This window comes from Stigmatopora argus, chromosome 11 (genome assembly GCF_051989625.1).
Source record: "Stigmatopora argus isolate UIUO_Sarg chromosome 11, RoL_Sarg_1.0, whole genome shotgun sequence".
NCBI lineage: Eukaryota > Metazoa > Chordata > Actinopteri > Syngnathiformes > Syngnathidae > Stigmatopora > Stigmatopora argus.
The window spans coordinates 5,562,872-5,576,038 of NC_135397.1; the positions used below are offsets into that span (position 1 = coordinate 5,562,872).

At 42.1% G+C, this 13,167-nt stretch overlaps 1 protein-coding gene across 4 annotated transcripts; it reads right to left on the reverse strand.

The window, feature by feature from the left end:
• Window positions 1-241: 241 nt before the first annotated feature.
• On the reverse strand, window positions 242-11,455 carry rrbp1a (ribosome binding protein 1a). Of its 4 annotated transcripts, none has more exons than XM_077613210.1 (26): window positions 11,191-11,455; window positions 8,082-9,839; window positions 7,742-8,039; window positions 7,244-7,389; window positions 6,930-7,052; window positions 6,248-6,400; window positions 6,016-6,134; window positions 5,758-5,911; window positions 5,261-5,399; window positions 4,992-5,173; window positions 4,888-4,919; window positions 4,680-4,752; window positions 4,337-4,371; window positions 4,179-4,245; window positions 4,008-4,097; window positions 3,838-3,924; window positions 3,674-3,763; window positions 3,466-3,558; window positions 3,315-3,365; window positions 3,128-3,208; window positions 2,970-3,053; window positions 2,592-2,669; window positions 1,892-1,975; window positions 1,680-1,778; window positions 1,456-1,599; window positions 242-745 (listed from the first exon to the last, which is right to left on the reverse strand). In XM_077613210.1, the coding sequence occupies exons 2-26, from the start codon at window positions 9,819-9,821 to the stop codon at window positions 716-718; spliced, it is 4,272 nt and encodes a 1,423-aa protein (XP_077469336.1). In that variant the 5' UTR covers window positions 9,822-9,839; window positions 11,191-11,455; the 3' UTR covers window positions 242-715. The 4 variants fall into 4 exon arrangements, with proteins under 4 accessions (XP_077469336.1, XP_077469338.1, XP_077469335.1 ...); XM_077613212.1 differs by having other exon boundaries at window positions 7,742-8,120; window positions 8,229-9,839; window positions 11,191-11,454; XM_077613209.1 differs by having other exon boundaries at window positions 7,742-9,839.
• Window positions 11,456-13,167: the final 1,712 nt, after the last annotated feature.

The window sequence follows — 13,167 nt, forward strand, 5'->3', positions numbered from 1 at the left end:
GTATGCTCCACAATCCACTTTGCTTGAATCGAGTCACCTCATGGACTACTTTATGGCGCAAAACTAGAAGTCTTCAACCATGAGCTGGAAATTGTCAAATAAAAATCATCCTTCAAAGACAAACAATTGTCAAAATTTCTTTCAATTATAAAAAAACAAACAAAATATTCTTACCGCCATACTGGACTAAAATTCTTTTGCACCTCATTTGCTTGAGCAGACAAAACAATAACCTCGAGTATCAAATGAAATAGTTACACTGTAGTTTATTCATTCATACAAATTCATTTCAAAATGGTGGCCTACCATGGAGAGTAGCAGACAGGCTCCATGCATTTCATTTGTCCTGCCATTGAAGTGTTAACATCAATGAAGCGCATTCTTCTTTTTTTTTAAACACAATTGCACAGATTGATGTACGTTTAACGCACACTCGGTATCCCTTTTAACACTGAACCACTGTAAAACATTTGGACCGAAAGGCAGGGGCGGGGGGATATACGTCTTCTGACATGGTCAGAATTGTTGATAAAATGTCGGTTTCAGTCGAGATTGCAGCATGATTTCCAACTATTAAACTGTTGATTACTAGAAATACACATACGCACAGACAAAAAAAAGAAAATCAAAGACAACTACAGTATAAAAAATGTTTTGGAATGCATAACTATGGTAATCATAAGGCATATTTGGTTTGATGTCCATGAGCTTGCTCTCAGACGGATGTCCCCTCCTTTAATTCTCCCTTGAGAAGACAAAGGGCAAAAGTACAGTCAAACCAAACGGATCATTGTCACATATAGACATCGAGTTAGGAATGAATTCCGATCCTAGTTTGATTTCACTTCACTGCTCCAAAAATTGGATATGAAAAAATTAAATTACATTCAGATTTAAAATTTTAAAAAAGTACCATATTTTGCCGTTTAATATACCCGGGTTTATTAAATGATTTTTGCTTTTTTGAGCCTCCCGTTTGTGCGCCATTTAATATATCCCTGTATATTAAACGGCAACTCAGCTTTTTTGGCAAGACTTGTATGGTGTTCATGGGGGCATAATTAAAGATACTTAAGTTCATTAAAATTCCAAGTCAGAATTTATTCAGCAGTAAGTAGTTTTAACCTGAGCAGTAAGTAGTTTTAGTCTGCAAAACGTTGATGCACCCCATCTTTGCATAGTGCGTAGGGCATCATACCTTCCCGTTTGTGCGCCATTTAATATACCCGGGTATATTAAACAGCAAAATACGGTACTTATTGCTGTTGAAAGGTGGATAGATGCATTATCAATGGTACACAACACACTGACCCACTCAATTCGGACGTGTGGTGCATTTAGTGACATCCCGGAAAACATTACCATAATGCTTGGATTACGTGGGCGTGCCAATTTTAGTCGAAATGTGGTCCGAAAACATCCCAACCCCAGCAAAAGTAAAAGGTGTCACCTTACCTTGCCATCTAGGTGCTCTTGTAGTGTTACCACTGTCTCTCGCTCTTTACTCAGCTGCTCCTGAGTTGCTTTGAGAAGTTGCTGGAGCTTGGTGGCTGCCTGTCCAAGGTCTTTAGACAACTTCTTCTCCTTCTCCAGACGTTCCTGCGGCAGCAGCAAATGCAATTTAAAAAAAAAATGTTAATAAAACCAAAACTCAGATGCTAGTCACGTAATGGACACACCTTGAGTTGATCGACATTCTCTGCATCACTTTGCTGTGACTCTGCAGAATCTTTCAGAAGATTCAATTGAGTCTGAAGTTCTGTGATGGTTGTCTGGGCCTGCAAGTAGTCAAAACATGCTGATACAGGCAGGCTACGGCTTGAAACAGTCATTCCGCGATCAAATTCCAGGTTTCCCCGTTACGGTTTCAACTCGACTGACGGCTGGCTACCTGCTCAAACTCTTCTGACAGCTTTTGTCTCTCAGCCGCATCCTTTTGCAGCTTCTCAGTTGTCTGATTCAACTCCGACGACACCTGGTGACGCAGACACCTTTAATATAGATGCGTGTTTGCGAACATTCTTGTACCATCATGGCATCACACATCCACACAAAAAAGCCGCTGGAACTCTAAGCAACCCAGGATCTAGTCAGAAAATGACTACCAAAGTCAATCTAGCAAGCAAAGGGGATACTCTTCATGCCATATGGAGGTGAGAGAAAGTAGCAGTTAGTTGTGAGCTCACATTTAAAACAAATTACACAGGTTAGCATATAAACTTGGGAGTGTCAGAGAAGTACTGGACAGACTTTTTTAAAATATACACTACTCTTCATTTAAGTTTGGTGACACCTACTATTAATTTTTTGGATCAATTTAAATGGAAATGTCTCCATTTGTGTTCCACCACAAATGTGACAACCAAGCTATGTTTGTAGTTACTTTTTGTGCAACTTTATATTTAATTAATGTAATGCTATTATACAGTTATCTTTTTAAAATGAGGAAATTCATGGAAGGGCAGTGTACATTTTTCAAACATTAGCCTGAATTTTAAAAAAAAATTCTGTTCCAATGAGTGGCTGTCCGGTACTCTCTGACAAGAGGTGGGTGGTGCCACGAGGGTGCCTTGTGACTGCAGCACCCTGACCTGTCTAGGTTGAGACTCTGTGGGCCCGTTCTGTTCTCGCTGACTGCTCAACGTGACTTGGCTCAGCTCCTCTCTGACCTGAAACGGGAAGTTGTCGCTAGTAACTGATAAAATAATGTTAACAGCTCATACCATCCAGCTGGGACACTGCTTTTCTGTAACATTTGAAAGCATTCATGTCAATAAAAGGGAAAGGCTTATTAAAAAAATATCATATGAAAAAATATATATAAGGGAAAAGGGAAAGCAATGCGAGTGAAAACCAAATGAATGAGGACCAAATGTGTGATCTCAGAAAAACTGCCTTTTCTCCTTTTATCCAAACCGGGCATCCAAATCAGTTTAAATGTAAACACATAACAAAAAAATAAACTAAACCTTAGCAAGCGCCTCCTTATGCGCCTGGACCTCCTTTTGGGCCGAATCCAGCAGGCTCTGACTGCCGGACAACTGCATCCTTAGCTGAAGACAAAAGACATCATCATGTGGTCATTTTACTAGAGGAGCTTCTCCCGATATTTCCCGAAAAAAAATACCTGCTCCAACTCTTCGGCCATGCCATGGTTTTCTGATTGCTTCTCCAGCTGTGCCTCCAGAAGCATCAGCTGTTCTTTAAGCTGCAAGAAACAAGCAGTTTCATACTGAAGGAAGTGTCTGTCTCATAAGTGTCTTCTAAGATGGGGGTCCCTTTCTTTGGGTGGGGGTTGGGGGAGCTGAACTAACCTGCTTTATACTTTGATTTTCTGACTCCAGCTTGTTTACTTCTTCTAAAGCCTGGTGACAAGGAAAACACAAAGATAGGGAAGAAAAATACAGAGATTGATGTGTTTGAGCTGTTTAAAATGTACATTTTACAATGGTAATCATTACTTACCGTTTTTAGTTGGTCGTCTGAGGTAGACATTTTAGACTTCCACACAAGCTCCTCCTCTTCCACGCTCTTCTGCAGATGTTTCAGCATTCCTTCCTACAGTCGAAGGGGAACATTTAGACAAAAGTCCAGATGAAGGAAGCCAATAGTGATACGCACTCGTTCAACATTTCAGGCATTTGTGCTGAATAGATTATAATCATTCCTTTACCGTTTCAGCTAAAACTGTTCTGTACTGTTCACATTCTGCTTGCAGGGTTGTGTGATTCTCCTCCGCCTCCTTCAGCTTTTCAAGCAACTCCTAAAAAAACAAATTTATATATGTGAAAATTTGAATTATGTGCAGTGTAGTAAGTACTTAAGGATGCGGCTTACAGGTAATTCTTGACTTGAATTGGACTGTTGGTTCTTCTCTGAAAGAACCTCCTGAGCTTTCAGCGTAAAACTTTGTAACCAATTTGGCTAGAGTGCACAGAAAAGCAGACATGAGGGAGATTAAGGCAATGGCATCATGGGAAAAGACATTTTTGGGACATTATTCATACCTCTTGTGTTTCTAATGCTACAAGGGGGAAGAGGGTTTGGAGAGATGTTGTGGCTTCACTTTGGAAAGCTTTCAGCTGGATCATAGCAGCCTGAAAAAAAGGATAAGACAATCAGCAAAGCAATGGGAATGCAAATCTTTCCAAAATAAGCAAAGTTCCAGACATGCTCACTTCATTTTGCTTCAACTCCTTCAGCTGCTCCTGTAGTGAAGTGACAAGGACTTCCTTCTCTGTCAGACTAAACAAAGATAAAATAAACTTTAGAGATTTTCTTTTTTCCTCCCTCCATAAAATTCAAGTTTCCCCCTCTTGCTGATGAGCATATTTACCTGTTCTTCATCTGTTCTGCAAAGATATCGGATTCCTGTAACAGAAAGGTTGAATAGTTATTCTGCCTGGAAGGCAAGTTAGTGAATTCTACCAACTCTTTCGGGGTCCACCCGTTACTTAGGAAAAAATAAATAAATAAATACACCTTTGTGGGGCATAGTAGTTAGTATACAAGTCATATGACCAAATGACTTCAGCAACCAATGAACCCATAGTTACATACGTGGGGTCAAAACTGATCCCAAGACCTATTATTCTGAATGTTGGTATTGGTTGGTCATGCATCTTAGGGTTAAGGCTATAAAAATAAAATTGATATGACTTATTGTTTTTAACACTTACTGCTGCTTCCTTCATCTGAAATTGCTTCAGTTCATCCTGGAGAGTGTTCAACTGGTTATCCTTCTCCTGCAGACTGTAAAGAACATATTGTTGGATTTAATGGAAAATGTCAGTAGCATTCAAGTAGTTAAATAGAGTTAAAAATTTCAAAGGGGAGAGAATGTGGAGAAAAAATGTCTAATATTAAAAAATATATATACACATGTACCTGAGTTTTATTTGCTGAAGTTCAGCAATCTCCTGAATAAAAACAGGCAACATTAAATGGGGTAGGTGGGCGATCAATATAGGTAAGTTGATAAAAACCCTTACCTGTTGAGATTCCTGTTTGTTTTTATTCTCGCTGGCTTCCAACAAAGAGTTGATAGACGCCAATTGTTGTACAAGCTGTTGCTTCTCAACTTGTGTTCCTTGGAGCTCATTAGTGAGAGTGCTGACCTGAGCGGCGCGCTCTTTCACTTGAACCTCAAGATTGACCATTTTCGTCTGGACCTCTACATGGAGAATCAGCAGCAACGTCAGTGAAACATCATTTCACAATGTATAAACTGTTGAACATATAAAAAGATGTTTTTTTTGACCTGAGAGTGCGCTTGTGTGTTGCTTGGCCTGTTTCAAAGAGTCCTGCAGGCTGTTGTTTGTCGTTTGCAATGTTCTCATCTCCGTGCATACCTCCTCTAATTTCCTCTTGAACGCTTTCTCCCTTTCATCATGACCGGCCTGTCAAAAAGTTGGATTAAGTAGGGTTCATGAAGAAACTCACTAACTGATTAACAACCTGATTGCTACGAAGCAGTTAATCACCCACTCCACATAGACCGAAATAGAAAGAATACCAGAAGTAACACATCAGATCAGATGAGTAGGATACAAAAAAGAAGTCTACTGTTACAGTAGTTTTTTTGTTCCTCCACTTTTTCTTGAGGTGGAGTACATTGGAGGAGAGGTGCTGCGACACGTACAAATTCCGGCAATGATGTGTGCATGCATTCCAACCCAGTGTGATTTCAGAATAATTAAACTCCTCCTAATACGTATTAGCAAAGGGTGAGGCTTGAAACAACAGTGATTATCAAACCTGTAATGCAGAAAGCTGCTTCTCTGTGGCGGAGACCTTCGCTTCCAAACTTTTCTTCGCATGTTCGTCTACGTGTAGAATTTCTGTCTTCTCTCCGAGTTCTTTGGTTAGCTTGACACAGTCCTGGCGCAGTTTGGCTAGCTCCGCATTTTGTCTGGGGATAGAAAACAAATTTTCAGACATAACATCTCTCAGTTGTCTTTAAAAAGCAGAAGATCTGTTGACGACGCAAGTGAGCCTGACAAAAAGAATGCTTACTTGCTCTCGGCTTGACTGGTCGCTTGGTTGAGGGCATCACGGAGAATGGAGTTCTCTTGTTGGAGACGGGCCAGTTGGGCGTTGGGACCCTTTTCGAGTTCTTCTTGCATATTGACAATCTATCCGGATTTCAAATTTGGATTTTTAATGGGGTCCAGATAAAAGTTACTTGGCAGAGGAAAACAATGCGAGTTTGCAGGCTAAAATGTAAATCTTGGGTAAGAGACAATACCTTTTCATTGAGCTTCTGGGTTTGGACTACATGGTCTTGGTAGCTGGCCTTCATGCGGGCTTCAAGGGCAATCATTTCCTGTTCCCTCTTGCTTAGCTGGGAGCTCAACCTGGTCTCAACGATAGCCACCTTGGACTTCTCAGCAGCAAGCTCCTAGTCAGCACACAAGGAGTTGGATGAGCCAGATGAACCAGAAATGTGTATGAATTATCAAGAATAATACATTTATAAGAACAGACGGCAGACTTGCGAGGACTTTGCTACATTTAAAGATTCTGCTTCAATACGTTTGGGCAGGTTAACTATCTGGGGTAAAATTATCAAGCTTCAAAACAATTCATCAGGCAGGGTTGGATATCAATAGGACATGAATACTAAACATTGAGGATTTCTTTTTTTGTCTTTGAGATATATTTGTGTAGGTTATGTTGTCCTAGAGAAAAAAAAACAGGACCAAAGATAAGCCCAGACCTTAAAAGATTACTAACAGCTGCTGTTTTGAAGTATATACTCAATTGCCTTGGTGCCACCTAGAGGGGAATATAAGGAGTTCTGGTGTAGTACCACTTAAATTACAGTAATATATTATCAACATCTAATGTGGAAATAAGCTTTGCATTTTAGCAAATAAAATGAAGACTCATGCGTATTAAATTTTTGGTTAAGAAAGAGATGCTCTCACCTTAGTGAGATCCCTCAAACGGTTTTTAGCTGCAGAGGAGTCTTCTTGTTCAGCCCCGAGTTGTTTTTGCTTTTCTTCCAGTTGTTTCTTCAGAGTTGTCAGTGGGTCACCTTTTGGAGCGGCCTGCAAATACACATATCAATGACCTTAAGTGCGGTAATGAAAACTAAATGCAAGGTATCCGATTAAAGAAAAACAAATGTTATTTAAAGAAAACTTTGAACCGTCTACTCTACAGGCAAGCTTTCTTCCCTTTTTATACGGCCCAAAAATAACACTATATAAAATAGTTTGTGGAAGCTGACTTTCCATACCATGTGCCAGGTGTCTTGCATGATGCCAGTTTTTTCAGAAAGCACCTCGATAAGCTCATGAGCTTCTTTCTCACTGAAGGCAGTGTTGCTGACGGTGGACATCAAAACCTTGTAAGGCAGGTACAGTGGCGCTTCAGTGGAATTCACTGTTGCAACAGGAGAGAGGAAAAAAGTGAGGATTATAAGATAAAATAAATCAGCAGTAGCAAGAACGATATGCTAACAGTCACGGCATTGCAAGTGTGCAGGGAATTTCATATTGTCTTTTGAAGAATGTGGGTGCGTTACACTGAAAAGGTATTTACTACTACAAAGATCCTAAAATTGTTAATCTTGCGCTAATATTTGGGATAATCAATGGAAAACATGCATTTTCAAAGCAATTTAAACAACTATAGTAAACAAGCATTATTGTAAGAACATGACAAACACCACGCAACTTTGATCAAACAAGTCTAGTTGATAATGATGAAGAATATAATGCGACTTAGTAGTTACCGCTTTCAGGTTTTTTCTTTGAGGCTTTCTTCTTTGGTTCCTGAGCTTTGGGTGCGCTGGACCCCACTGGAGGGACTGCCATGATGGGAACGTCTTTAGCGACGGCTTCAAGAGGTGGGGCAGATTTTGTGTGTGTTGCTGAGGACTTGGTCTGCGTCAGGGCCTGGGCGCCCTTGGTCTGTGCCGGGGCCTGGGCGCCCTTGGTCTGCGCGGGGGCCTGGGCGCCCTTGGTCTGTGCCGGGGCCTGGGCGCCCTTGGTCTGCGCCGGGGCCTGGGCACCCTTGGTCTGCGCCGGGGCCTGGGCACCCTTGGTCTGGGCACCCTTGGTCTGCGCCGGGGCCTGGGCGCCCTTGGCCTGAGCCGGGGCCTGGACCGGGGCCTGGGCGCCCTTGGCCTGAGCCGGGGCCTGGGCGCCCTTGGCCTGAGCCGGGGCCTGGGCGCCCTTGGCCTGAGCCGGGGCCTGGGCGCCCTTGGCCTGAGCCGGGGCCTGGGCGCCCTTGGCCTGAGCCGGGGCCTGGGCTCCCTTTGCCTGGGCCTGGGCGCCCTTGGCCTGAGCCGGGGCCTGGGCGCCCTTGGCCTGAGCCAGGGCCTGGGCGCCCTTGGCCTGAGCCGGGGCCTGGGCGCCCTTGGCCTGCGCCGGGACCTGGGCGCCCTTGGCCTGGGCCGGGGCGCCCTTGGTCTGGGCCGGGGCCTGAGCGACCTTGGTCTGGGCCGGGGCCTGAGCGCCCTTGGTCTGGGCCGGGGCCTGAGCGCCCTTGGTCTGGGCCGGGGCCTGAGCGCCCTTGGTCTGGGCCGGGGCCTGAGCGCCCTTGGTCTGGGCCGGGGCCTGAGCGCCCTTGGTCTGGGCCGGGGCCTGAGCGCCCTTGGTCTGGGCCGGGGCCTGAGCGCCCTTGGTCTGGGCCGGGGCCTGAGCGCCCTTGGTCTGGGCCGGGGCCTGAGCGCCCTTGGTCTGGGCCGGGGCCTGAGCGCCCTTGATCTGAGCCGGTGTCTGAGCACCCTTGGTCTGGGCTGTGGATTCCTTGGCCTGGGGTTCTTTGGCTGCGGCTTTTGCTGCGGCCTTGGCAGCAGCCTTGGTGGTAACCTTAGGCGAGGCTGGGGATTCATTGTTCAGGGGTTCCTTGGCTGCGGCCTTTGCTGCGGCCTTGGTAGCAGCTTTGGTGGTAACCTTAGGTGAGGCAGGGGATTCATTTGTCTGGGGTTCCTTGGCTGCGGCCTTTGCTGCGGCCTTGGCAGCAGCTTTGGTGGTAACCTTAGGTGAGACAGGGGCGTCCTTAGGGGCGGCAGGAACGGCCTTGGGAGAGGCAGGGGCAGCCTTGGTCTGTGCTGGGGTGGCCTTGGACTTAGACTTGGCAGAAGCCGCTGTGGACTTGTCTGAGACGGATTTGCCCGAGGCAGGGGTGGAGTTGGTGGAGGTATCAGCTGTTTTATCTAAAGTAGGAGATTTGGCGGAGGATGGAGGAGACTTAGGAGATTTGCTGGAGGAGGCCTTTGCGGGCGCAGATGTTTGGGCAGCCACTGCTTTGGCCTTGGTAGACTTTGTGGCTTGGACTGGAGCAGAAATTGGTGCAGTTTTGTCGGACGAAGGCTGGGCAGAGATTTGTTGATTCTTGGCTGATTTCTTTTTGTTTTTAGGTGAAGGTACAAGTGAGGACTCAGCAGGTGTGGGACTTGGTTTAGCAGCTCCGGGCTGGGGATCTGCTTTAGCTTTGCTTGCGTTTGGCTTTCCCTTAGAGGCAGATTGAACCGCAGCTGCAGTGGCCACAATTGGGGTGGCAAGAGGGTCTTGTAGTCCCAGATCAGCTTCACGAGTCTTGATTGTTTTGACAGCTTCTGGGATCATTCCATTAGGTCTTTCTTCCTTCTTCTTTCCGCGGTTCTTTTTGTCAGCTGTTTTGTCTTTCTTTTTTTTCTCTGTGCGACTTGATGTTGTCGCACCTAACTCATTGCGCTGTTTTGCCAGGGCCTCTTCATAAGAGGTTTCCTTCATAGAAAAAGTGGAAACCAAGGCAATTCCAACTGCGGAGATCACCATGAATCCGCCAAAAACCATTATACCGACGGCCTGCTCGTAGATGTCCATTGTTAAATGGTAGTTCACCTAAAAAAAAAGAGCAAGAAATCTTTCAACGAGGAAATTCATTTGGGGGTGTAAAACACCAATTTTATGACAACACAACTTCAATTCTTGGTATGATATTTGCCAATATTACTATGTTTCCACTCGTATCTCAAATCAACGTTTCCCATAGAAATGAGAAAATGTATTGAAATACATTAAAAAATAATGAATAATATTAACAATAACAACATTAAAAAAACAAAAATTATAGAAAATATAACTTCTTGTAGCAAATTTACGACAAAAACAAAAATTATAGAAAAGACAACTTGTTGTAGCAAATTTACGACAACGAACATATGGTTAAAAAAATTCAGGCTGCTTTAGTACTTTTTGCAGTTTACTCAGAGATCATTTATACTATTTTTTAGATGCGCTAAACTAGATATGAATTGTACTTAATATTTTTGGTTGGAAATCCACAAAAATATATGATTTAGTATTACAATGACTTTAGATGTTGGTGAAATTACACTAAATCATGAGCTTCAATTTATATATCTTTTTTTATTTAAGCATTTAGATTTTTTTGTGCGTATTTGGGTCCTTTTCCGTTAGATACCTCAACTCGCAAGAACAGAGGGTTCTTGTGTCAGGGTCAAAAAATTGGCATACAGAATAACACGTCACAATCCAACGCACCCTTCTCAAAACTGTAAATTGAACGATTATATGATGGATATTGTATTTTTGTGTTTTTTATGATTTGGAAAATGTGCTAAAAAAGTAAGTTTTGAACGCGCAGGTAAGATATGGCAAGTAAAACAGATACGTGGACAGCAGAGTAGCCGACAGTTGCACAGGCGCACATTCACTTACTAGCAACTAAGACGTACGTGTACCTTACCAATGTACATTCTAATTTAATTTTAATTTTCAAATCATATTTGAATCAATTTGCAATTCTGATTAAACCTCCGTATGTGTATTCAATGAAGGCAAATTCTATTCCACAGCCCCAAGTAAAGTATCAGTGCAACCACAAGAGGAAACAGCAAAAAATTATATTTCATAGACGTGGATAAATAAATGTGATGTGTAACGATGAAATATATTATTTGCTCATGATTGCTTTTCACACTAGCATCTTAGCTAACACTGACAATCAATGAACTTGGTTAGCGACGTTAACTTTTTAGAATGACGTGTCAAGACAGATGCAGCCAAAGGGCTAAACTATCATGTGCAAACGAAAGGGAAATCATGCAAAATGACTTTAATTAAGTTTATAGGCACAGGTAGACATTTTTTAATATTATTGGCAGGTAGCTGACCAAGCTAGTTGACTCTGTGGCTTTATGAATGTGAAAATTCCTATTCGTACACTTACCTCGCTACGGTGATGGTAATGTGTCCGCTTGCCTCAAAGAAAAAAAATCTGGGATGGTTTTGAGCTTTCAAGTGGAAATCGAGCAAATGCGGTATGATGTTCCTCTGAATTTGCAGCGGTTTCACGTAGTTACTTTTCCTCAGATTGCTTCTTTGGCTTCTAAACTACGCCAGGCAATCGCTGGACTACAGTGAAGTCGTGGCACTTCTAGCTGGCTAGACGTACTGGCCCCGTGCCCCAGATAGCTAGCGTTAATCCAGGGGAGCTCCGATTGGTTGGAGTGCACCCATACCGGAAATGAGAGATCTGGGACTTGTAGTTCTTGTTTTCTTGTGCGGAAATCTGATTGGCTAGAGTGGACTCATACAGGAAATGACAGATCTGGGACTTGTAGGTTTTTTTTGTTTTCTTACGACACGAAGGAGCTGACAGTCCCCAGCTGTCAAAGCAAGATCCGCTATTTGGAATGATTAAAATTGTTTAATTGTTTGTCTATACATAACATTTGTATTCAAACATTAAAAACATATAAAAATATTTAGAATTTAACTGTATTTTAAACGATTTTACCTTCGGACGTTGTTTGGATCAAACTGACCCCGCCCCCACCTGAGAAGTGAGAAGCATCCTGGTCCTAGTGTCCACCAAGATTTATTTTAATATAGCAATATGTAACTAAAAAGTAATTACAATTTATAAAAATAAATTTATCAACCTATTCCCATCAAATATTTGAGTTTTGGAATTTGTCTTAAGACTGCTGTTTTTTGAATTTTCACTTATATGTTGGCATTTAATCATTCTTCTATAAAATGTCAAGTTGCAATGTAAAGCAGAACAAATATTCACATGTGGGAATAAATATTTATTTTGATAACTTCAATCATTTGGAACAGGAATAGTGCTGTAATGTGTGTTTGAGAGCAAATGGCGGGCAGGGCAGGGCACACTGACCTTTCATTTGGTATTGCGTATTGAGTTTAAACAGACGTATTATTTTAAGCAATTTTCTCTCAGTAGTAATTCTTTTTTCCCCAAATTGTTGCCGAATGTAACTGTGCTACAAACATTGCTCTTTTGTTCATCTTTTGGCTTTGACAAAATAGCTTTACGTAGTCCTTTCATTTTAAAAAGGTGACTTTCCATCTACACTGGCTGGAAATAGTCAGATCATGTAAAGCACTTACAAATATAAGCAGTTAATGTAAATCTTCTATAATATGCCTCTTCTAACCTTGGCAAGATATGACCATGATTATCTGGACGAGGATAAAAGAAGTCAAGTGGTGGTCTTTGGACCATACTCCTAAACTATCTGTTTGCTCTACTCGCAGTTACCAAACGCATGTTTGCAATGATGAGTTGTCAAAATTCCATTGGTACACCATCTGCTGTTTCAGCTCGTTAAATACAATAGAAAAACTATCAACCTAAATCTGACTTTCGCTACGGTATAATATACATAATCATAAATGCCAAAAAAAGCTTTCAAGTCGTAAATAATACAGCTGTCAAGTGCAAATTGATGTCTATATTTCCTGATTTCTGAAATAAGATTCAAATGCTAATGCGTTGCAATTAATTTCAATAATATTTTTAAAATCGGTTTACACAATGTGACTTCTAACCAATCTTAGGAAAGCGTTTATTCAGTATTGTTACAAATGTATAAAATGCCAATGTTGGAGTTAGAAAAGTAAAAATGACTTCACACTCATGGAATCAGAAGTACTACATTCTTTTTAGAAAACTAATGTATTTTACTCACCACAATGCTGGATGATAATTGTGAAACTTTTTTTTTTATGCCATCTAGTACATTTCCTTAATTGTTCATATGCCTGGGAACATATTACAGGTGATCCATTTGAGGAAGAGGAGAGCCATAGCAAGAGTAAACATCAATAAGTATTTGTATAATGTGAAAATGTGATGGAAAAATACTAGATGGAATAGAGGTAGTATGAATGCCATTTG

Coding starts and splice junctions, on each gene's coding strand:
- rrbp1a (XM_077613209.1), bottom strand. CDS start 9,821: ATGGACATCTACGAGCAGGCCGTCGGTATAATGGTTTTTGGCGGATTC. Junction 6,135..6,247: donor CCCAGAAGCTCAATGAAAAG/GTATTGTCTCTT, acceptor AAATCCGGATAG/ATTGTCAATATGCAAGAAGA. Junction 746..1,455: donor AAGAGCACCTAGATGGCAAG/GTAAGGTGACAC, acceptor TGTCTTCTCAAG/GGAGAATTAAAGGAGGGGAC.